The 24970-nt window shown below is 44.8% G+C and overlaps 1 protein-coding gene across 1 annotated transcript; it reads left to right on the top strand.

Moving 5' to 3' along the window:
- The first annotated feature begins 808 nt into the window (after positions 1-808).
- On the top strand, positions 809-24786 carry GATAD2A (GATA zinc finger domain containing 2A). The gene is made up of 10 exons (XM_082495535.1): positions 809-1077; positions 11349-11478; positions 12021-12152; positions 13721-13810; positions 15858-15989; positions 17159-17326; positions 18132-18411; positions 18936-19225; positions 20071-20257; positions 21218-24786. Exons 1-10 carry the CDS (start codon positions 815-817, stop codon positions 21346-21348), a joined length of 1803 nt encoding a protein of 600 aa, XP_082351661.1. The 5' UTR covers positions 809-814; the 3' UTR covers positions 21349-24786.
- The last annotated feature ends 184 nt before the right edge of the window (positions 24787-24970 follow it).

Here is a 24970-nt window from a genome sequence, read left to right as displayed (position 1 = left end):
CGTCCCATGGATGGGTGTCCGCAGGTACCAAAGTGCGGGGCTGAGATGTCAGAGCCCACCAGGAGCAGGACGTCCCGCGCCCCCGGCAGGCGAGGGGTTAAGCCCGGTTCCCCCCGAGAGCCCAGCGCTTCCTCTGCCGCCTGGAAGAGCCTGGCTCCTGCTCCAGGAGGGGAGAAAGTCTCAACTTGAGTATTACAATGGCAGTGCCTTAGCGCCTGGCGGCGGGCTGTCAAGAGATATGGAAGCCTCTCTTCACGCAGGGTGTGGTGGTCCTTTTCCCCCATAGTGTCTGATTTCCCAAAACTTGCAGTTGGGTTTAGGTCCTCAGAAAGGCATGGCAGCAGTCCCAGGGAGATCCTAATCTAGAATTTTGTAATTGCGTTTATTTGCATGTGAGGCAAATACATACATTCTTCCCGCCTTTTGGTAAAGAGCCAAACTTTTTTTCGTCGTGGGGGTTTGTATATTCTGGTCTCTAATGCGGGCTTTTTTTTTTTTTTTCTCCTTGGTGATTGTAGTTTATGCTTAGTGGGGTTTGTGTGTGTGTTCTTGTTTTGCTTTTTGCTTGTTTGTTTTTGCCTAACATAAAAAGTGTAAGTACAGTGATGCCGGGTGCTTAATAGCTTCAGACTGAGATGTATTTGAAGATAGGGTAAGTGAGCACACTGGCAAAACTTTTATTGCTCTTTCTGAACTTCTTTTTGTGGTAACCGCTGTACTTTGCCCTGTTTTGAAATTAAGGTGTTTTGTCCAACACACTATTTTTCCAGTGTACTTAACTCGTTTGTGTCTCCTCTCTCCCCAGAGCCTCACAATGACAGAGGAAGCATGCAGGACACGGAGTCAGAAACGAGCGTTAGAACGTGAGATAACGCATAACGATGTGGACAGTAAAAAAATAAAAATGGAGAAAGGACTATTAGGAGCGGATATAAGTGCTGAAGGCGACATGAAAATAAAAACAGATCCTGGAGCTGGCAAAGTGCAAGGATTATTAAAAAGTGGAGAGGTGAAAGCAACCATTAAAGTGGAGGTTCAGACGGGAGACGAGCCTGTGGACATGAGTACCTCAAAAAGGTGAGTTCCGACCTACGTGCTGCACTTGCACTGTGACGTTTGGGATACCAGCACAGTAAACAGCGGTCAGATGGCACTAGGAGGAAGTTCTCTGCATCGTAAAGGTAGCGAGAATTAAAATTTTATGTGCGTGTTGCAGCTCTGGCTCTTCACGTGAGATTCAACAGCTCCTTCTGTATAACTTCCTTACTGACTTTTCTTCCGCAAGCTTTGACAGCAGCGGCAGCTGTGATGAGCAGCTGAGTAAAGAAACGCAGTCTTGAATAGAAAAACGTACAAGTTACAAAGAGGATGCGCTTTGAGCTACTGATTGAGATTTATGTGAGGAAGAGTGGTTTGGGGTTTTTTGACTGAGCTGTGATACAGGAAAAATAATAGATTTTAATTCTCTAAACAGAGGAGTTTTAATTGCAACTTGATTCTTCCTGACAGAGCAGTATGTATGGATCAGTCTGACTCTTTTTGAAGTAACTTATGGATTTTGACACTAGAAGTATTCTGAAAAGAAAGCACCTGTCTACAGCAGTTCTCTGTAGAACCAGTTCTTAATACTTTTTTGAAAGTCCAGCCTCCTTAAGATGCCTGAATTTTGACATCTGAAAGCACAAGTTCGAAGTTCCGTATCACTTTGGAGAAGTTTATTGTTACAAAAATGTAAAGCTTTTCCTTTCACTTGTATATGAGATACGCATGTGAATTGGGTGGTTCTGACATGCAGATTTACGGGCATCGCTTCAAATCCAGATTCCAAATCTTCCACCGTGCTTCTAACCTGGACTCCGGCTGTGCTGGGATACAAAATTTGTCAAAAATTCCTTGGCCCTGATGTTGCCCCTTTAAGGTCTGGCTTTTTACTTTATAGTGCAATAAGATCCGGTATATTGAGCAGGAAGTCTAAAAGCCCCGTTTATTCCTGGTTCCGCCACCAGCTGATGCTGGACTGGTAATGCGTAAGAACTGCGACCTGCCCGTCTGTGCAAAACGGCTTGAACAGTTCTCGGAGTAACAAATCAGTGTTCGCTTGGATGTCGGGTATTACAGCAGTGCAGAGTTGAGGTGTGAAACTGAAAACACAAGATCCTTATCGACTGCTCAGGAATTATTGGGAGGAGGGGCGCTTACGGGTGCTCCTAGGAAAATTGGTATCTTTGATGTTTCATGGCAATTCCTCTGTAAACTTTTTCCAACTTTTGATGCCTTTCTAAGAGAAACAACTTAGACTGCAGGAGCCTGATTGCTTTTTCCAAATACTGCTTCAGTATATGTAAAACAAGACCTCTTCCGTCAGCGTGATGGAGGGAAGGTGATGGTTTTCAGCTTTCTTCCTAAAAATTCTGCCAAAGGGACAATTACACAAATTGCTCAATGTGATATTTAGAAGGTGCTTCTGTCTCGCACAGAAGCAGTTAATTGGGGTAATGGATGAGTTCCATGTCAAGCAGTTGCGTTGTGCTGACTAGGAGTAAATCTCTGAAGGTGTCTTTTGGTGTAATCGCTACCTACTAATTAACACAGGTATGCATGCTCTTTTTTGAAGAGTATCTAAAAAGATTGCTCATACCAAAAACTGAATAAATTAAAATCAGGTATTCTACCTCTTTTGTTGCGGTACTTGCCCCCACATGCATATGCTCTTTGTGAATTTATAATATTTCTGAAATCTGTGCCAGTCTTTCTGCTCTGTTGGTGTCCGTCTCTGTTGCAAGACGCGCAAACAGGGTGATGAACATGGGGCTGTACGCTTAACTTCCCAGAGAGCATCTGGAACAATAATGCCTATTTAGATGAGATGAGAGAACGTCCTCTCTCCGTACAGCGTTCTTATTTCAGGTGGTAATAGGATATTGTTGTATTCAGTTTCTTCAAGGAGGGAGAAGAGGTTTCCCCGTACAAAAAAATACGCTTGCATAAGGAGGCAGTCTGATCCCAGTTCCGCTGAAGTTAATAAATATAATTAAGAATTTCATGAGGCTTTGGATAAAATCTTTAGATACCATTTGTAAATTGGAACACCTTTCATAATGTATATTTGTATAAAATTCGTAATAGAGAGGAATTAAACTCTGGGTCATCTCAAATGACAAAAAAAATGAGCCTGAATGTTTCTGCAAACTTTTGGAAGCACGGTGGCAGCTTCCCCGGCTGTGGGGCTCCGCTCCTGCGTCATGGTGGTGCCCTTGGTCCCTGTGGGGCTCCGCTCCTGGAGCATAAATGTGGTGCTGAGCAGCTTCCAGATGCAAATACCTCCAAGCGAATGCAATCTGAGTCTGGAGATGCCTGCGATACAGGGGGAGCGTGTCTCTGGATGGGTCTGATCCCTGCATATGTAAGAATACAGTTGGCATTTGTAGGAAAGGTGGATCTTCATTTCATAAGGATTTTTTTTTTTTTTTGTAAGTGTGGGACTTACCTTTCCAAACCTTTGATCTTTAGAGGAATTTAGCTTGCAGCTTTCATAAGACCTGTGTCTTGAAAACAGTTGAGCTGATTTTCTACGGAGATGAAAAAAGAGCTGTTGCTTAAAATGACTGAACTGCTGCAAACTTCTTGGGTAAAATACATGCTTAGTGATGTATGGTGTTTTGGCTTTTTAACTTCCTTAATGCTTTTAGAACTGAAAACATAATATTTTCCTTGGAAAAGGTGGCCCAGCAATAATCACAGTTTAGCTGACATAAAGCTGATTGAATGGATTATCTTTTTGAAATCAGTTGATTTTCAAGATTTGAAATACAAACCTGGCAACATATCTCTGCGTTAAACTTTAAAAATGTATTTCTTTTAATTTTTTTTTTTCTAAACCTTGAAGTTAAATTTAAAAATAGGACCTGGTTTGAGCACATTTTCTGATGCCAGAAGAAACAGAAGACAGTCTGTAGTGGTAGAAGTCTTTGATGAGAGGTCACACAAGGCCAAACCGAAATCTTGCTCCTCTGCCTGGCGTTTCTGCAGCACTGGGAGCTGGTGTGTAATTACCCTGGACCTACTGCGGAGAAGGAATGGGATGAAGGAGAGTCCTCCCCCCTTGATAAGGACATGTCTGGTTTGCAGTGGGATGGTAAAATAGCGCAACGTAAATTGCTTTGCTTGCGAGTACACGGATTTACATCAACACGGGTGCTGGAGGGAAAGGACATCTGTCAAACCTGGTTGAATCCTGACGTCTTACCGTGCTTTCAAGCTCTGCTTTCCCTTTCCTCTGTTCTTCCTCTCTCCTCCATTCTTTCCTTCCCCTTAAATATGTGACTTTCCTACCACGTTTGCCCTGCCTTGAGCATCAGTTGCTTCCAGCTGAGGCTGGGGCTTTCTCCCGGAGCCGTTCTTGGAGCGTACTGCCTGCTGCATTGCGTTGCATTTATTGTGCTCCAGGTGCAGCTCCCTTTATCTCCACTACACATTCTGACCATTTTCCAAGGTTTTTTTTTTTTTCCTAGTTCTATTTCCTGAACCATACAAAACAAACTAGTTGCATACGCAGTGCTGGTTAAGGTCGCGATTTCAGGTGTACCCATAGGTAGGTTTGGCAGAGGCCACACGTGATCTTCCTGGACACTGCCATGTAACTGACCATCTGGGCAGGTCTATGAGGATGGATTGTCCTCTCTTCTGGAGCAAAAAACGAATCGGGATCCTTCAGGAGCAGTGTAATGTCATCCCAGTTCTAGGACAACCTCGCTCATAAATAGAGGTGGGGGGTGTTTACAGGCAAGGACAAATATAAGAGTTGGCTTCTATCTACCTATCCCCAGTTCTTGCTTTGTCTTGATAACGATCTTGGGATGAACATGTCCTCTGTAAAACAAACTGGAAAACTTTTTAGGCAGTTCTTCCTGTATTTTCTCTATTTGCCAAGAGTGATAAATCAGCATATGAACTATCTTATCTGTATTAATTGTGGCTTGATCCAAAACAGTTTAAGGGTCTTATTTAAAAAAAAAAAAAAAAAAAAAAAAAAAAAAAAAACCCAAGAAACAAACAAAAAAACCCCACCTTCCAAAACCACCATACGTATTGTGTTGTCTTCTCAGATTAAGCTGCCAAGTCTTGATTTTTTTTTTCCAGTTGCAATACAAGTCTGGCTAAGCCAAAAAGTCTGCATTTGATACATTTGGTTTATTTTCCACAAAAATTGCTTGCACCCATCTATTGTCTCCTGATGTGTGGTACACACAAGTACCAAATACACCCGCAGCTTTGAGCTCTTGCTTCTTGAAACTGCATGCGAGTGGTCTGACTTAAGCCACTGCGTGTTGCTTATGTGAAAACTGCCAGGAAGGATGAGAGTGGAGGGTTTGTAGGCATCCCTATAGTTAGTGCTCTCAGGCAAATAACCTACCTGAACTCTTTAGTTCCTTTGATTTTAGGCCTTACTGGTTGTGATTTGTGTGCCTGACAAATGTTACGCTGCTCTGGAACCTCAGAGTAATCATGTTCTCTCCTCTTGTTACATGGGATAATTAAAAAGAACATCTAATAGAAATTGTTTTGAAATTGCATCAAAGTTGGCCTAATGGCTGTGCTCTGAATTTTCATGTTAGGGTTTGGATGCTAAATTTTGGTGCTTTGAAGGATTTTGGGTTGGTTTTGGGGTTTTTGTTTTGTTTTGTTTTTCTTTAATCTGGCCAAATCACATTTAAAATTTGCTAAATGAATGGATTTGACTCTGATTTCTAACACGTTCTTGAGCACATCAGGACGCAGCCTGTGCTGGCTGACCAGACTCTCCGCTTTACTGGAATTTGCTGGGCACAGTGTTCATGGTGAAGAGCAATGGTCTCCTCTCTTCGCATCATTGCGCCCGGAAGCGTGGCAGAGCCCCGTACCTCACATCTCCTTGGCAGCTCACGTGCGCTGTATCCGTCCCTCCTGCTATGCGCTGTACTGAAGGACAGGTTGATGGCAAAGTTTCTTGGGGAATTTCAATATTTTATTTCAAATGCAGATGTAGTTCGATTAAAGTTTCCTTCCTTTATGCTCAGAGGAGGGGCTGAAGTTTGTTTTGCTTCAGTTTCTCACCACATTCACTAGACCCATTGCAACTTCTTTGATTCGTGTAGATGTAACAACTCCAGGAAAAAAAAAAAATACCCGCTGCATTGCCTTTTCTTTCCTTGTTTGTCTTCCTTCCTTGCCAAGTATTTTTGGATGAGAGCATACAAGAGATTGTTGAATGGACTGAGGCAAAACTGTTGCATATTTGCTAATGCAGATTAAGCTGTACTCTGAATAACAGTTGTGATGCTTCCTCTGGTTACCTGCGGAGGGACAGAGTATGTCGGGACACCGCAGGACGGGGCTGTCTGGGGCTGCGGCTCTGCTGTGGTGGGGGATGGCATGTTTCGGGTCAGTAGTTCTGTAACTTTAACCAAGTGAGCATCGCATTGATTTTTTTTTTTTTTTTTTTTTTTTTAAGAGCGATCGAAAGGGCATTTTAGAGCATGGATAAGATCTGGTCTGCAAAAGGAAGCTTATTTTTTCGTGTAATGGATCTGGATGAGTATGAACAAATGCAAAGGCTGCTTGTTGCAATATGGGAGCTCTTTTGTTAACGTTGCGAAGCTCTCTGTAAGCTGCAGCGTGAATCCTCTGAAATCAAACCCTCTACCAGAGCCAGTAGTTCCTGAGTGTTTCTTTCTCTCTTACTAGTGTTAAGTTTAAAGTTTGTCTTCCTTGGTTGTACTTCATTGAAACTTCTCCCTCGCAGGAAGGTGGATCTGTTAGAAAAGTTGAGTCCACCTCAAGATACCTCAGACCTCAGATGCGTCATCTTCAGGACAAAAATTTAATTAATCTTCCTGTGGCCCAGCTAAGTGGAAGCAAACCTCCAAGGCTGGATTTGGCCACCTGACCCGCTTCTTTCCTTCAAATCAACAAATAAATACGTGGTGTCCCCATGGGAAAGTGGCTTTTTTGTTTAGTTTGGGGTTTTTTCTGGAATAGCTGTTGTGCTCTGAATTGCTACAGGATGCTCCAGGACACCAAGGAGAACTCTTCAGTGGCGTGATGCCTCTGTCCTTCGTGCTCTGAGGTTTTAAAAGAGGATATTGGAGGAAGCGTGGCCTTTTTCTTAGGGTACTTGGTGACTTAGGAGGTCTGCGTTTGATTCCTTACACCAACTTTCTGCAAGGTCTCAGTGAAATTGTGTTTTATTGCTGTGAATGCTTAAATGGGTGTACGTAACTGGGCAGCAACCCTGCTTTCATCTTCTAGCGTAGAGTCCAAATGATTGAGACAGCACCACTTATGAAAGCTGAAGGGAGAATAATAGAACTATGTCTTTATTTAGCTAAAGGATATGCCTGATGGCTTCAGAGGATAAAGGTCATGGTATCAGGGCAGTTATCCCAAATTATTAACTGCTGGTGGCAGTATTTTTCTGAAAGTGGTGATATTTCCATTGTCTTTCTTATTTTGAAACATCTGGTTTGAGTTTTTGCTTTACACACAGGCTAACAAAAGAGTAAAGCAAACTCCTTTTTGAGGGAAGATTGTTTTGCAGAGTTCTGATTTGCATTTCTGGAGTTCAGTCTTGTGCCACCTCATCCACTGTGCAGTTGGTCGCGCTGCTGAGGATATAAACCCCGTGATACTGAACACGAGTCGACTTCGGCGCTGTCATCAATATGTGTTGCCTTAAAAAAAAAAAAAAAAAAATCTCCCCCTTTCAAGAAGGGTTTTGCTCTGTGAGGTTGCATGTCAGCAGACTCAAAATTGGTGTAGGTAGATGGTCTGAAATGGATCTGACTACTGATTTTGTGGAAATACGTGAGTTTTAAACTCTGAGTGGAGTGTTCTCTAATGTAGTTTTATTAGATCAGCGTCTTATAGCGTAGTTGTCGGGAATATCGTAATGTATCTTGCAAAGCAGAGAGATCGCAGGGTTTGGGGCAGCCCTGAGATGAAGTACCACCGGGCTAGAGACGGGTAGTGCTGGTCTCCTCTCCTCCTTCTCCACAGTCTGAGTATGGGATGGGGTTTATGGCAGAGCTTTCGGGGTGAGGTTTTATTTCCTAGTTCCAGATTTCGTATTGTCGTCCTACAAAATGGCTTTGGCAGCTCGCTTTTTTTTTTTTTTTTTTTGTGCAAAGCAGTGGTATCTCGCATAGACACCTCTTCTTCATGTTGCTCTCTTCTAAGCACAAGGAGAGAACCGGGGTCCCTGCGCCGGGCTGACGGAGCTCCACAGCGGAGCCGCTCTTGGTCCCTCTTGGGAGAAGGTGTGTGGTGTCACGGCTTGGCCGGGCAGACCGACGTCCCTCCCGCTGCCCGGGCCGAGGAGAAGCGTTGGCAGCAGCTGCCAGTGCTCAGCCGTGGATCCGGAGGGGGAACGGCCGCTCTCCCTCCGGCGCTGCCCCTGCGTCCCGGCTTGGCTGGTGGGATGCGCTCCCCCTCCTCCTCTTCCTCCCCCTCCATTTTGCTCTGTTCTTTCAAAGGTTGAGCATTCGGATCACTGATGAACGCACATGTCTGTCTGTCAGTCGCACTTTGGGGCAGATGTTCTGTCATTCTGTTACCAGCACACATCGTTTTATGAATTTGGGATGAAGATTTCCCTCCCTGTGGTATCCCGGGAAAGCCCGGGGCGCTGTCAAGCGTCGTCTTCCAGCCTGGCCTTCCTCATCCAGCCTGAAAATAAAACTCGGAGGGCTCCATGATGCAGTCCTGTGACTTTTTAATTTATTTATTTTTTTTTCCCCCCGTTTTTTCCATTTTTTTTCTCGAAAAACATCAAGCGACCCTTGGCGCGGGTGCTGGGGTCCCGGAGGGGCTGGCGGGGACCCCCGGGCACGGCTGCTCCATTTCCTCCGCCGGCACCTGAGCCCGACCTCACCTCACAAAATGAAGGCCGGGCCGGGCCGCACCGGCTGGGACCGGCCGTTGCCATGGTTTTCGCCGTGGCGGGTCACGTGCCCGGCCTGTCACGTGACCCAGCGGTGGCCCCGCAGGGGAGAGCCCCGGTGCCGCCATTTGAAGCTGCCGCCCGGGCCGGAGAAGAGCCCGGCTGGAGCGTGGCGGCGGCGGCTCCGACATGGCCCCGTTGGCAGCTCCCGGGTCCCGCCAAGCTCCCCGTGGAGCACTGCTCTCGCCGCCGCTCGCAGCGGGGACGAAGCCTCGCCGGTGGGCAGTCGCCGGCTGGAGCCGAGTAAAACCCTTCGCCGCACCTCGGATTTGCGTCGCCGCCTTCGTTCGGGCTGCGATGTGTCGGCGCCGCAGCCGCCCTCCCTGCGGGCTGGCTCTCGGGTGGAGGAGAGCCCTTGTGCCTCGGGAGGGGGCTGCCTCAGCTTGCCAACGCCGGCCGCTCGCACCCCCGCCTTCGTGCGAGTCTCGCCCTTTTAGATAAATCCACCACCCGTGCTTTTCCTGAGAGATTTAAGCTTAAAGTTTGGGGTGGAACGGCCAGCGCTTGACTCCAGTTGAGTCTGGGTTCTCGCCACGGGGCTGCTGGGGCTGTCGCCTGGGCAGGACTCGGCGGTGAGGAGCTCGGCGCGTTCCCTGCCGGAGAGGTGCACCGAGCCGGCGGGAGCTCAGCCCGACACGGTTGTTCCCCCACTGAGAGCGACCTGAGCCAGTTTGATGCCTTCAGATACAGGACAAAGCTGGAAATGCTTCACCTGTGCCGCTGGTACTTCTGAAACAACCTCGGAGTTTAAGTGACTCGGAGTTCCCTGGCTCGCTGTGCCCTCTACAGGACACTCCTCTACTTTTTTCTTTATTTTTTTCCACCAGCATGGAAATTCTATTTTAAAAGTTGGGGTTTGCAGTATTTGAGGCTGGTTTTGCAGTATCCAAAATACCATTTGACCTGCTGTGTTAGTGTGTGTTTCGTAGAGCTTACCGGGGTACACAGCTTTTCAGTGCCGTTATTCAGTGTGAATATCTTTTGCATCACTAAATAAGATAATAAGGATTAATTTCTGTTAATTGTTGGATTCCTGATAAATGTGGGGTTATCGGTTAAGCCTAGAAATTGTTGTTTAGTCTAAGAAGTAATTGCCTGATATTTAAAAGTACAAAGCGCACACACCGCATCTCTTATTTGTGAATAACACAAGCCACGCTTAAATATTTGCTTCATTCTACTTGATACTAATTCTTTACGCGTTTTGTTTAATGCATAACCGGAAGGTTCTCACTGTAAACTACTGTTCCTGCTTCTGGCCTTGGGTTAGAAGAAAAACAATTACTTGTGTAATTGCTTCTGTTGCACCTCAAACCAGGACAGTTCTCCTAAAATTCTTGCTGTCGTCCCTTTCTCGAGCGCTGTCATTTCCTGGGCAAAGCGGAAGACTTTGCTGTCCCCTTCCTGTGAAGCTCCTGCTAAACCTCCCGGCAATGCCACGCTGCAAACCTGGCTCTGAAATCCTTATGCTTCATAGTTTGAAATCCCAAATCCTGGACACCGAGGGTGATGTGACAGTTACCAGCCTGGGCAGCAGAGGAGAGGCACTGGCGTGTGTCACATCGTGTCATCTCTGTCCCTTTTGGTTCACGAAGTTTAAGATTCTGTTCTCGTATGATCATCCTAGACGGTGGAGCCGAGAGGGGATTTATTGTCAGGAATTTGGGTGGACGGTGCAGCCTTCAGTCAAGACACTGAGCGTTAAAGCCAAATAAAGAGTTAATATGCATCTGGACGTGTCTCAGTGGTTTTCGGTGAAGCTGTGTGGATGTGTGTGTCTGCTGAGACTGTTACAGGTTTCTGCTGTTAATAGCAGAAAATAATTCAGTAGTGTTGGTGTAGAAAGCGGTTAATGCCATAAAGTACTTAAACTTGGGTAAGTGAATAGCTGTGAATTGTTTGTGTTCGGTTTCCTTCAGATTCAGTAACTTAAAAGAATTTGCATTAAGTTCCATAGAAGGGTGTATGGTTTTGCCTTTCAGCACAGTAAAGAGGAGCAGCAAGTGACCGGTTTGTCCCTGGATTAGGGGTGGGTTGTGGTCTTCCCCTGGTGCAAGCAGAGCCCTGGAAAGCCTCTGTGTCTTCTAAGGGGGGTGAAGTGGCTGATGGAAAAGCTTCTAATTTGAAGGCATTCACCATTGGTGTGTGCTGTGGGTGCACCCTGCCTCATGGCGCGCTTTTGTACTGGGGAGCTTAATATCCACAAGGAGAGCAGAAATTGATTGCGCTTGTCCTCGTTGGGTTTATTCAGAATTCAAGAGATTTGGGATTAATCCAGCAGAAGGTTGTAAGTAACGTTACTTTGCAGCATGAAGTAGTTGTTTGCTTGCTTTCATTAACTCATTCTCTGTATTTTTCTTTTGCTTTGCAGTGAAATAAAGCGAGAAAAGAGAGTCCCCTCACCGGACGTTATAGTGTTATCCGACAATGAACCTTCTAGCCCTAGAATGAATGGTTTAACAAAAATAGCATTAAAAGAGACCAACACGGAGGCACTCATGGTGAGTCGTCTTGTCTTGACACAATTTAAGTTGTGCCGTCTAGAAAGAAGGAAACACACCACTTGTTCCTACAGAGGCACCTGTGATCGCATTGTCAGGTGGATATGTGGTTTTATAAAGATGGATTTGCGCGTGAGGAATCTTGAAACTGTTAAAGGCTGATGCCCTTTTTTATTCTTTTCAGGCTTTTAACTCCTTGATTTTTATATGCTTCGAAAGTGCACCTTTCACAGAACTGGCTTTTTAGTGGACGCAGTGTCCCTTACTCACATGGCATAACACAGATTTGTTGTCTGACTCCTCATTTCACTTTGTGTACTCGTTTTGCTAGTGAAAGCACTTCAAAAACTTTTTTTTTTTTTTTTTGCGTTTGAGTTCTTTCTCCATACTCGGTATGTGTCTGTATATTGCAGGCATGTCAGTGATATGAAGACATACATGACAATTATAACTCTGTAAGTTCTTGTCATAACTGGTATCTGTCTTTTCCCTCTCCCCCCTCCCTGTTTTCCCATCCTCTTTTGCCTTACCTGGCCCTGCAGAAAAGCAGTCCAGAGGAGCGTGAGAGAATGATTAAACAACTAAAAGAAGAGTTACGGTTAGAAGAAGCAAAGCTTGTTTTATTGAAAAAGCTACGGCAAAGTCAAATCCAGAAGGAGACCACTACTCAGAAGGTATTGATGTTCCTACAGATGCTTCTCTCATCTTTTGAAATGGAGGCGGGAAATTTAAATAACTGTGGTGGTTGTCATAACCTGTGGAACATAAGATAGCTTTCAAATAATGCATATCTCACTTTTCATAAAATCTTTATGAAGTTTATAGTGGCTTATCCTGTTAACCATTCCTTTTTGTGGAATTCCTTTTTTTGTCTTGCCAAGACCAAATGACAAGACCGTTTATCCTATCAACCGTATTCAAAAGCTGAAGACTTTTTTGTTAAAACTGAAATGCATTTATGAATGTGATATACTTCCAATTATTAAACTCTCCGTCCTGTCCTTAATGCCGCATAGAGATTGCTGAAATACATGTGGAGGAGATTCTTGCACATAATAAATGCGCTGACGGGTAGAATTGAAGTGTTTGAACCCCCTGCGCTGGGGTCTGGCCGAGGGCTGCGTTTTGTGCTGCGTGGCAGAAGCCCAGGTCTGGATTCCAGGTCTTACCAGGTGAAGTAAAGGTGCAGTCAGCTGCATGCTTTCATCATCCAAAAAAAATCCAGGCAGCCTCTGGAAGGAATGGTTCAGCCCTCCCACCCTGAGCTCCCTTCCCTTCCTTCTCTTTCCTCCTCACCCCTCGTCTCACACAACTACGCGCGATATCCAGCGTGCTGGGAGGAGAGCTGTTTGCATCAGAAACTAACCCAGGAAAAAAAAAAATCTACCTTTTTGTCAGAGCAGTAGCCCAGTCTGCTCTCTACCTGTGCCGTTACGCTGGCGCTGAAGGGTAGAGGTGGAGGTGGCAGGAGAAGAGCAGAGGAGGTTGGGAGGCGAGGGGGAGTGCGAACGCCCCACGCGCTGCTACCGAGGCACAGGCTAAATTTCAAGTAACAATGGCAACTAAACGATTTTATTTTACAGCATGTGATGCCGACTTGATGGATTTTGTGATGGGGGCGATGTGTAGATTTAAGAGCACTTCACGGTGCAGGTGGATGTTAATACAGCTCTCTTGGCTGCTTTTGGTTGGTTTATTGGCGTCTTTCTCCCAGACTACTGAATGCTTCTGGAGATGGGATTAAAACTAATGCAAGTACCTGCATCACTCAACTCACTGCTGAACGCTGAGCGATGAGCTCTGGGTGTTTGAACTAACTAGGGTGAAACGGCATATCCTAAACTACTTAATATCTGAAGTCTTTTTCCTAAACTTATTTTTCACTTTGCATTATGCCTGAACCTAATTAGTTGAGACTAGTAGTGATGGAGGATAAGACTGAAGAGGGCTCTAAGCTGAGATTGCTGAAATAGATTTCCACATTGCTCTGCTTTTGGTGTATAGGCTCTTTTATTTTCCTGGTGTAATCTTATCTATACTTACCTAATAATTTCTTCATTTAAATACGCATGTTGAGATGCTTGGAGGAAGAAAGGGATGGGGGGGCGGGGGGGAACCACAGTCTTTGAAGATTCTCTTACTGAGGCACAAGGAGGTAAAAACGCTTTTATTCCCTTAGCTTCTGTAATTCTGCTTACACCCTTACACTCGTCTGCTTTCTTTCTGGTTTTTCCTCTTCCAGCCTGCTGGTTCCTCTGGGAGTGCTGTGGCCACCCCTCCGCCCTTGGTGCGGGGACCGCAGAGCGTTCCTGCTGGCAAGCCGTCCCTCCAGGTCAGTGGGGTGGGCCAGGCTGCCAGGTTTAGGGCACGGAGCAGAGAAGAAGGTGCACAGTACAGGAAAGGACAATCCCATCACATTAATGGCCTGGAGTCAGGTGGAGGTTTTGTGTTTGTTTTTTTTTTTCTAACTCCCGAAACCCCACTATAAACTTTTTAAGAACGATTGGGGTGGGAGATAGAAGTAGGACGTCACACGCAAATAACCCTCATAAGCTTATTTTTCAGTGGCTGATCATCCTGATCCACTCTGCTGGTAAATACATCCATACTAGTACTAACGACCTTTGGCGAAAGAGGATGCCACAGAGTTATGTCACAGAAATATTGTGGCAGCCTGTTGCCGTACCCTCAAGAGACTTAATTGTGCCCTCGGTATGATTAACTGTAAGAGCTGAGTGAATCATACGTTTTTCTTTTTTGGCTTGGTGGCTGAATGGCACACGATGGTAGGAATGGTCTTGGTTCAGACTAAATTAAATGAAATGTTGGAAAGCCTTGGCGGGGGGGGAAGCAGAGGCAATTGACATCTGTCAACCTAATCTTCCTCTTGAGTGTAGTAGTATCTTGTTTTGCTTTTGGATTTAAAACATTTCTGGTTATTTACCTTGGGCTAATTTGAAACAAATTTCAAAACTGCTTCAGCACAAAATACTTTCACTTGGAAAATGGCAACTCTCCATTTCAAAATCCCCTTGAATGCTGTACTCGAGGGAAGGGGTGAATTTGCTCTCCATTTAGGAAACGTTCACAAAACCTAAAGCAATCTGTCAGTTGGAGTAATCTCTTCCTTGAGGCAAGTTGCCTTCACTGAAGACAGCACTTTCAGAGGAACTGGACCACGAGTTAAATCTTCAGCAAACAAACAGTGAGACTTCGGTTGGACAGAGCAGAGAGCTGGGAGCTAAGAATCCAGAATTGAAGTTATTCTGTCTAATTTGCGGTGTTTGGGCAAATTAATCTAACCTCCATCTGCTTTTGCTTGCCTCTAAAAACTCTACTAATTCCTGTGTGTAGGAGTTGAGTTAACATTTGGTCTTCAGTTGAAAGGCATAACAAGCGGATAAAACTTCCCACCTGCCTAAATATGTGCACACGTGGTAACTCAGGGAAGTGGGAGTTTCAGTGTTTTTACAAGTCTTCATTCACAGATGATGGTCAGCTTGGGGCTTGAGTGAGGAAGGTGGCGAGATGTGTAAAGCCACATGAACAGGATGGAGAGGTTTGTTGCTCTTGAGCGGTGAGTGCTTCTCAGGCTCAATTGCGTAGCGTTAGTGGTCTGCAGGAATGCAACACATGAAACCGTATCACCTTTTATAGTGTCATGAGAAACTTTGAGGATTTAATGCAGTCTGCAGCCCAAAAAGCACGGGTAGCAATTTTTCAAATTTCTTTAGCCTGACTCCTTTTCTTTTTTGCTTTTCTAAAGCTTTCCCCTTCTCCTGTCTCGTTTTTTCCTTCCCACATACGTGCACATGCCCACTCTGCTCACCTCCCCGGGTTCCTGCATCTCCAACTTCTCTCTGCCCTGTGCTTCTCCTTGAAGACAGCAATTTGTATTTCCCTGTTCTCTTACTCCCCTCCCCCAAATACACTTTTTCCCCTCTTTTTTTTGGACACTAACTGCACTGAAGCCAGCCCCACCATCTCTTGTCGTGCAGTCTTTCATTGGCTCAAGACAGTCACTGCATCCATCACATGAGCCAGAGAGGAGAGCTGCGCTCGTGTAGCCCCTGCTCTCCCGCGGGGGTCGTGGCGTGTCTCTGTGGTGCGACAGCAGTTCTTGAGAGACTGAATTTCAGCGGTGGGAGGGCAGATGAAAATGTTGTTCGGGACTGCTCTTCAACTTTTGACTTCTGTGCAGGCTGAGAGAGAACAGTCCCTGAGCGCGTAGCCAGACCGCCATCGCGTCCTCACATATGTCTGTATTGCTGCGTAAGATTTCAGAGACTGCTTTATCGGCACACTAAGCAGCAGAAGAGAGCGTGCGCATAAGTATACCAGAACAAAACAGTGCGAGTAAACTATTTTCTGTTTTGCAGACCTCTTCTACACGTATACCAGGCACTGTTATTCCTCCTCCCTTGGTCCGTGGAGGGCAGCAGACTTCTTCAAAATTAGGAACTCAGCAAAACACGCAGATAGTAATGCCACCTCTTGTCAGAGGAGCACAGGTAAGTATTTGCCTTGTGGTAGATCCGCTCTGTTTTTCCTTAATGCGTCTTAACTCTTTCCTTAGTCATCTTTCTGCTCGTCAGGAGGGAACCTGTGAAGTTCTTGCTGGAATTTCTTAATATGGCTGGATGTATTGCTGCTGAAAGGTCCTGCATCATTGCAGTTCTGTGTATTGTGCTGTCCCATAACGCTTCCAGTGAAGCATGAGGAAGTCCTGTGGTGATGCAGGATACTGCCTTACCTGCATAGCTGCTTCCCTTAGCTGCGCCAGAGCAGGTTGTTTGCCTTCATTATGAAAGTTAATTTACAGGCTTCCAGCTTCGCCCGCTTTTTAGGAGAGCGGCAGCAGAGGAAATGAAACACAATCCCTCGTTCTTCCATTTTTTTCCCCCCTCATTATTCTTTCTGTCATATCAATTTCACCTTTTCAAATGCTAAAACTCACTTTTTTTTCCTCATTGTATCTGTCTTGCAATTGAATAAGAGCTGCTGAAATGAGATAGGCGACTAGAAGTCTGAAAGTGCTGCTTTGCGGGGTCTTTATCACCTGTAACAGAAAATAGTGGTGTCACTAAAGGCGTAGGAAAGCAATGTTCAATTTGATACGGTTTTCGAAAATTATGACTTCCGTGGGATACCAGAAAAAAAAAAATATTTCCTTGTTAAATGGGGATTTATTTTGCAGTAGAAGGTCTGCTTTTATCTGTTGCATAGCCAGCATTAGGGAGGAAGGTAGAGATTGGGTATTTCATTTTCTTCCTGTTCTGATTACGGAGGAAAAACTCATTCTGAGAAATAGCTTTCCTAATGCCTTTAAAATGAAACAGGCTTAACAACTATACATTTTGAAAGAAGTTTGACTGGGAAACTTAGATTTTTAATTTATTTATTTTTTTGGTACAGCTGTTTTGGCTGTAATGTGATGGCCTCACATAGGAGCATCTGTTTTCATGTTACATTGTGCTTGTTCCGTTTTGACAGAGGGAAAGGGGAAAACATCGCATTTTGACACGGATGTTAATTATCACGCTTTCTTTGCGTTCCCTGCCTTGCCTCACTTCCATTGTATCACGTCATCCCATTCAACTCCCACCACTTACCTCCCGCTATCTAATCCTCCCCATCCTTCATGGCACCATTGCATCAGCCCATTTCTGTGTCTTCCCAGCAAATCCACAACATCCGACAGCACTCCAGCACGGGGCCGCCTCCGCTGCTGCTGGCACCGCGGGCATCGGTCCCCAGCGTACAAATTCAGGGGCAGCGAATTATCCAGCAGGGTCTGATCCGCGTCGCCAACGTCCCCAACACCAGCCTGCTCGTCAACATCCCGCAGGTGAGTTCCGCAAGATAATTTGTGCCGAACATAACATTGAGGAATGCAGATGAACCGTTGTAGTTATTGATCACTGGATTATTGCATCTAATTGGTGTAGCTTGCTGTCCTCTAAGTGATGTGGTTGCCTATTACTGCAGCTATCCTGCTCCTCGTTCTTCCTGTGCAGTCCCTTTCTCTGCTCACATTCACCTCCTGTACATAGGAATGAAGAAAAATATTGCAGAGTATTGAGGAGAAATACATATTTCAGTGAACTGAATGTTGTGCCTCATTTCAAATTTGGTATTTAAACACGAAGGTGTCCATTAGAATGGACAAGGTCCTGCTTGAATCACCAAGCCATACTGAAGCAACAACTCAACATCTACCGCTGATACTGGCGTACAAGTGCTGTAGATAAAGGAAACAATTTAAAGTCAGTGCTTTGACAAAATCATAAGGAAAACAACTCCTTTTGTTTTTTTTTTCTTTAGAATTTCTAAAACTGCCTTATAAAAGTGATCAGTCAAGAAAAACAAAAATTCTTCAGAAAAAGAATTAGAGCGTTAGATGACGGGTACAGTGTTGCAGTGAACATATGTATTGTGGTCTGTTTGGTCACCTGCAAAACACAGGATTTAACGGCAGGCAGGTCGGTCCAGTCCCAAGCAGCCAGCCGTCACCGGGCACAAACGGCCCCGCGTGGCAGCAGAGCCGCTGCTGCTTCCCTCCCTCCCGTCCCTCTTGGGGGAGCAGAGCACGTGTCTCAAAAGCACCAAACCATCTGGCGCTTGTCACTAAGCTGTGTCGTGTTTCCTCCCAGGCTTCGCCAACTTCAATCAAAGGTACAACCGTGACATCCGCTCAGGCTAACGCTACTACGACCAGCGCTGCTTCCATCGTCAACTCCAATGACTCGCCGGCCAGCCGGCAAGCTGCCGCCAAGCTCGCCTTGCGGAAGCAGCTGGAGAAGACGCTGTTGGAGATCCCTCCTCCCAAGCCGCCTGCACCAGAGATGAACTTCCTGCCAAGTGCGGCTAATAACGAATTCATTTACTTAGTCGGATTGGAAGAAGTTGTGCAGAATTTGCTGGAAACTCAAGGTGAGATAACATTACAAGTGTTCCTCAAAGGCGGGGGGAGAACCTTGCCCACCTGGATTTTATCTCAGTAGCAGGCAGCAAGGAGTTTCAGGCTTTGCAGGATTAAATTGTCATACTCTGTCGAATCTAGGATTCAATTCCTTTAATAATTTTCAAACTGTTTTATTTAAAATTCTAAAAAAATCTAAAAAAATTGTAAAAAAAAAAAAAAAAAATTGATTTCTCATAGGTTAGGCACTGATTGTAAAGATTTCTCTCACGTGCATCCAGTTCTGCCCAGAGCTGTTGACCTCCTATGAGCCACATGTTTGTCCATCACTGCTGAATCCTCTAACCAGTATCTAAAGAAGTACCCACTGGAAAGATTTAGCAATGCAAAAGGCTTCAGTCTGAGGGAGCTTAAGGGTGGAGGATTTGCTTTGTCGCTTTTTTTTTTCCTGCTAAAATATTCTTGAGGTTTCTCAAGTATTATTCATTCATAGAAGCTACAGATGGAGCTGAGCTAACCTGGTTGTGTTCTCCAGGTAAAGTTTCGGTCCCTGTATCATCTCGTGAGCCCTATATGTGTGCTCAGTGTAAGACTGACTTCACCTGCCGTTGGAGGGAGGAGAAGAACGGAACCATTATGTGTGAAACCTGCATGACGTCAAATCAGAAAAAGGCCTTGAAAGCTGAGCACACTAACCGACTGAAGGCTGCCTTCGTAAAAGCGCTGCAGCAAGAGCAGGAGATTGAGCAGAGGATACTGCAGCAGACGGCCTCTCCTGTACAGACCAAGTCCGACCCCATAGTGCAGCACCACTCGCTCAAGCAGGTACGGCGCCGTCCGCCAGAAGCCCTGTCTGGGGGACGATGGGGCGAGGGTCCCGCAGCTCCAGGCACGAGCGTTTGCTATGCAGGCATGAAACTGATGCGTGAACTTGTTTCATTTTGGCTCTACGGTGCCTGTCTTGGAGTGTGAGCTTAAAACCAAGCTGGCGAACGTGTTGTTCTGTCAAATGGGCACCCAATGTACAAATTACGTTCTCTGTACCTGAAGAACGATGCAGTTTCATTGTAATTGTCCAGGCTGTTTAACTCATAGCTTGCAAAGTCTGTTCCTGAATGTTTTTAGGATGTATGAAATGGAAGAAGGTGCTCCAGTGCCAAATACACACAAACAAATTAACCCAAGACAGAAAAAAATAATAATATGGTTTAAGCCAGAACACATAATGTGGCTTGTGAAGTTTTAAGGTGATGGTAGCGACCATCCGTGGCAGGGACTGGATCTCGCACCCCTTGTAAAACCACCTTTCACTTGGGGGAAGACAGAAGCTGCTTAAGTGCTGCTTTGAGTTGAAATAATCCAGGTATTGGTTATTTAGGACAGGGAAGTAGAGTGCTGCCTGTGTATGGCCATGCTTACCCAGCGCATTTTTTGCTGCTTTGCAGTTGATTATAATTCCTCATCCTTACAAGTGCTTTCAGAAGTAGAAAACTGATTCTTATTTTGTTGTAGAGATGTCTTGAAAGTTTTCAGCCCTGAAACTGTAGTAATGCGTTGCAGACTTGGCAGCAGCCAAGAGAGGAGAGAGGAGCGGTAAAGGTTCATCAAGGCTGTTGCACTTGAGAGGCAGAAGACCGCTATGCCCGTCTCACCCTGTGCTCTCTTGGCAGACTTCTAGCCAGATGTCTCGAGGTCCTCCTGGAGCTCCCCGAGGAGTGTTGCATGCATTTAGCCAGTCACCCAAGTTGCAGAATGCATCGTCTGCAGCAGCACTTGGGAGTAGGCCAGGTAAGCATGCTGAGAGACCTGTCAGCAAGGGCAGCGCTGCCGCCTGGAAGAAGACTCCCATCAATACAGGTAGATTTTTCTCTAAAGTTTCTTTTCTTTGTACTTACTAGCTGTACTCTGTCCAACAATCATAGTTCTTTGGGTAAGGATGCTTTCTCTTCGGCACTTCCTGCATGAAAGCCTGACGGTACCGAGGCTCTGCTCTTAGTATTGGTGTTGGCACTTGCTTTCAGTGGGGTTTACGTTCATCAAAAGGGGCAATCAGGTGGTGCTGCCAAATATAAATGTGTAAAGCAGTAGTTTTTAAGTAGACTAAATAGGTGTAACGTCAGAAGGTTCATCGCTGAGTCTGTAGGTGCAGCCAGTGCCACGCTGCAGGAATTTCTCGTTCGTTTCTGGGAGTTTAATTCAGTCCTTAAATTGTGACTGGTGTTTTCTCTTTGCTGAAAGCAACGTACGGTAAATAGATGGTTCTGCTCTAGGTAAGGCTACGGTGCACGCTCCCAGCGTTCCTCAGGAATTGAAATAACTTAAGTTGTTTCTTTGAACAAATGGAAATTGCAAATTCTGATCTAAACTTTTTTATATAGAGATAAGAATCTGGCTTGAGAAGAGTTGTTTCTTTTCTTAAATGATGATTAGGATCTCCAGGAAGAGAACACCGTAGCAACTAGCTCTTTTGTGACCTACTTTCTTGCCCAGTATTGAATTGATTTCTCTTTACTTTTATTCCTGACAGCTTAATTTATCATTTTAATTGTAATTTCATTGCCGAGAGCTCTAGCCTGCTCAAATCTTCATTTCTGGTACAAAATCTTGCTCCTGTTTGTTCAGATGATTTTGGAAGCTTTCGTCTTCTGAAGGTGTCTGACCTTGGTGGCCAGTAGTGCCCCATGCTTACATCATCCATGCTTGGATGGTCCGTTTTCACGTGGGTGAAATGCGAGTAGTGTGGTTTTGCCACTGTTTTGTCTCCTGTTTTTATCATACGGTGACACTTGTTCTCTCTTCTCTTTTATATCTCCTCAGGTGGGGCTTTACCTTTTGTTAATCCTAGTTTAGCTGTGCACAAGTCGTCTTCAGCAGTAGACCGCCAGCGTGAATATCTCCTGGATATGATTCCCCCACGGTCCATCCCACAGTCCGCCACGTGGAAATAATACAGAGGAATGCCCAAGAGGAAGACTTTCCTGTTTCTGCCATCCTTTTTATACCACATTACAGTGGAATCTGCTTTAATCCCAGCTGGATATGCCCCAGGCTTTATAGGATGCAAGAAGACCACTCCTCATCCCATCGAGTGCTGCTGTCCCTGCTATGAGAAAATGACACCACGTGGGTGGGAAAGACTTCAGCTCGTTTGGTTCTCAGATTCTTCTGATTGACTGATGGTGAAGGCTGTCAGGGAAGGGGAAGAATTCTTTCTTTTTTTTTTTTTTTTGGCTGTATGTATTTAGTTTGGATTTTTTTTGTCACCAGCACAAAAGGAGGACTAAACGACTCTCTGCCTTCAGTTTCTCTATTAATAACTACCCATTCGCCAGGAACGTGGTGTTCGTTCGCGCTCGAGCATGGATGTCAGTTCAAGGAGAGAGGAACTTCAACCCCATCTTGCAGATGCATTTAGTGAGCCGAGTTCATGTTTGCTTTTCTTCCCTGCCCCTCCTCCAGCCGGGAAGGCAGTCTACAGATTATAATGTTTCCAAATCTTCTGATGATGAGCTAATGATAAATAAGTGCAAACTCAAATTCCAGTTGAGTATGGGTTTTGTTTTTTTTTCTAAGGGACTGGCTGCCACCAAAACTTGTCTGGTAGGTGGGAACCAGTGCAGGAGTCTCTCACTTTTGTTGGATTCTGTTTTGAATAGACTTTGAACTGTTGGTAGTCTAAAATCTAATTTACTGAATAGACAAACACCTTTGTTCAGTCTTTCTAACTCAGCGAAGAGCAGTTGGGCCTTTCATATGTTCCCAGAGACTTAAAAGTGAAACTGTTTTTGATTATTTTCTTTTTGGAGGGTTTTTTTTGTTGTTGTTGTTTTGAGCAATTTTACTCAAAAATAAGAAAAAAAAAAAATAATAGGAATTCCAGAAGCTGCACGCAATCAGAAAGGGCGAGGGGAGGGAGCAGGGGACCGGGAGGCTGCCATCAGGTCTCAGGCTCCTTCCTCTGCCCGTACCCGCCGACAAGTGGCCGGTCCCGGTCCGTGCTGCGGTGGCCCCATGACCGTGCCAGCGCGCGTTGGGCATGTTGGGGGCAGGACTGCCGACCTTGATCCTTCTAGAGCTCCGTTCTTCCAGGCGTACCAAGCATGCTCCTCTGTCCATCACTTCAGTATTTCATTTTTATAGAGCTTTAGGTAACCCTGCTTTAAGGACAGGTTTCTACGTGGTTTTAATATATTTTGGGGATTCCACAGGTTAAACCCAAATCCATCAGGTCCGGTTTTGTTTTTTTCTTCTCGTCATCTTCCCTCCTTCTTCCCTGTGCTTCTCCCAAATTAAAGTTGAATTCAAGTGGCAGAAATACATGCCTTACTACTTATGTTGCATATCAGTACTAGAAGTAGTGCTGATAAGAATTATTTGCAAAATTATATATATATATCTATATATCTATATATAAGAGAAAAGGGGGGGAGGGGTTACTATTCAGTCTATGCTGAATCTATTTTCTTAGCAGTTGCTGTTAGATCTAACTTTGAACCAATAACTGTATAGGGTTGTCCCCCTTCAGATCTAACTATTGCATAGTGAAAAAGTTGTTCATTTTAGCCCCTCTTCTGTTGTGTGAATATCAGTATTTAGATACTTTGAAAACTGTTCGGTAGTATAGAAGACCTAGTTTTGCAAAATGGTATTTGTTGCTGTATAAAGCCCTAGAATTTCAATTTGACATTGTTTTTTGTTTGTTTTACAAATGTATATTAAGAGCTAAATGGGGATGAGAGGAATTGGTTTGAGTTTTTAATTTTTCTTTTCATTCCGAGATATTTTGGATTGGGAGATGTGGAGAGAGAAATTGAGTGCATTTTATTTTTGCACTTTGAAATATTATGAAAAAGTTTCAGTTCCTTACCTGTGTGGAGTTTTTTGGGTTTTTTTTTCTCTCTTCTGACAAACGCCTGCATTATCTCATCATTGATGCAAATGACTAGCACTGTTAAATCACCTGGGAAGAGTGCATTTGTTTAAAAAGAACAAGCAAAACTTCTCAAACTAAAATTCAGACACCTTTTTGGGAAGCCTGGACAACTTCACAATTTCTTTCCAGTGTTTTGGGGTAGCTTTAGCTTCAGCTGATGCTGGAGAAAAGGGGAATGGAAAGAGGGGCAGAAGTATTAAACTCGCCTGTTTTAAAAGCTACGTCAAAACCTTTTTGGATACCGCCAGTTCAGTGCAGCAGCCTGTAAACTTGAATTTCAGCACAGTGGATAAGGGAGACTTAAAATAAGCCTTAAAATAATTGAGAAGACCTATTTTAAGATTCTGAGCTGACAGTAAAAACGAGTCTGCCTATACTCTCTTACAAACGTTGCTCCCTCAGCAATGTTAGACCGCAATCTGCTTTCGTTTAGTGTACGATAAAGCCCCATAATTATTAACTTAAGTATTGGGGTAGAATTATTTTGAAGGCTTTGTAAGTGAACAGAAAACATCACACGCATATTTGGCTGTCGGGATTCAAACCAATTTCGGCGTAGCTTTAATCTGTGGTTCTTGGGAGTGTTGCAGGTAACTTAAAGGATATATTTATTGCATATATGTTTCTGCAAAGTTTTAGATAAATGCACTGGGAAAAGACTTGAGTGGTATACACGTGTTAAATGCCAGAAGAATTGCTTCTTCCTTTATGGTCAAAACTGCGTATTCAGTTGAGTCGTGTTGAACTGGGCTGGTTAAGGTACCATGTTAGGTTTAGATAGTTGTTAAAACACTTGCTGCAGTCTTTCCAAATCTCCTCCTCCCCATCTGTATCTTCCCCTTCCTGCAGAAAAACACGCAAAAAAAAAAAAAAAAAAAAGGCAAACCGAAAAGCTCAATTCGATGGAATAGTCACAAAATGGTGTTACGCCCTAAAGGTTAAATTGTTTGGGAATTGAAGGAGGGGGGGTCAGACCTGCTTTTAAGAACAAACCTTTGGTTTATTTCTCCTGCTGTCGCGTTGGGGATTCCTGCCTCCGTAAGGGCTATCCGTTCTGCCGCAGAGCTGTCCGAAAGCCACCGCGTCGGCCCTCTCCTGGACAAAGACCATTTCACTTCAGGCTCCCTCGGAACAAGAGACTGACCGCGCTGCTCGACAGCCGAACCTGTAAATCGGTATCATTCAGGTGGAGTATCCGGCGTCGTGTCCTGTTTCCCCGACCCTCCACTGCTTCGCTGCAAACTGCTGCATGAGCTGGTTTGACATTGCTCGGATGCTGCTTGCTTCCCCCTCTCCTGGGGAGAGGGTTAGAGCAGCCTTGGTTCTTGCAAGCCATATAACCTTTCTTTGAGACGTTGCGACTACAAGATTTTATAATACAGTAATAATGAAAATGACTATTGTACTTAGATTTTAGCAACTTGTGAAATAAACCCCGGATTTTCATTTGAAACCCGTGTTGCAATTTGGGAGCTGTGTGGTTTTTTGGTTTTGTTTTATTTTATTTTATTTTATTTTTTTTATAACCTAATTTATTATCTGTTTGATTGCTGAGCCTCGGCGAGATTGCAGTCCTTTGCTCAGAAACACGACGAGTGGCCCGGTTGAACCTTTTATTTTTATAGCGCAGTCGACTT

Source organism: Vanellus vanellus, assembly GCF_965231255.1.
Source record: "Vanellus vanellus genome assembly, chromosome: 25".
NCBI lineage: Eukaryota > Metazoa > Chordata > Aves > Charadriiformes > Charadriidae > Vanellus > Vanellus vanellus.
This window is presented reverse-complemented; position numbering and strand designations above follow the sequence as displayed.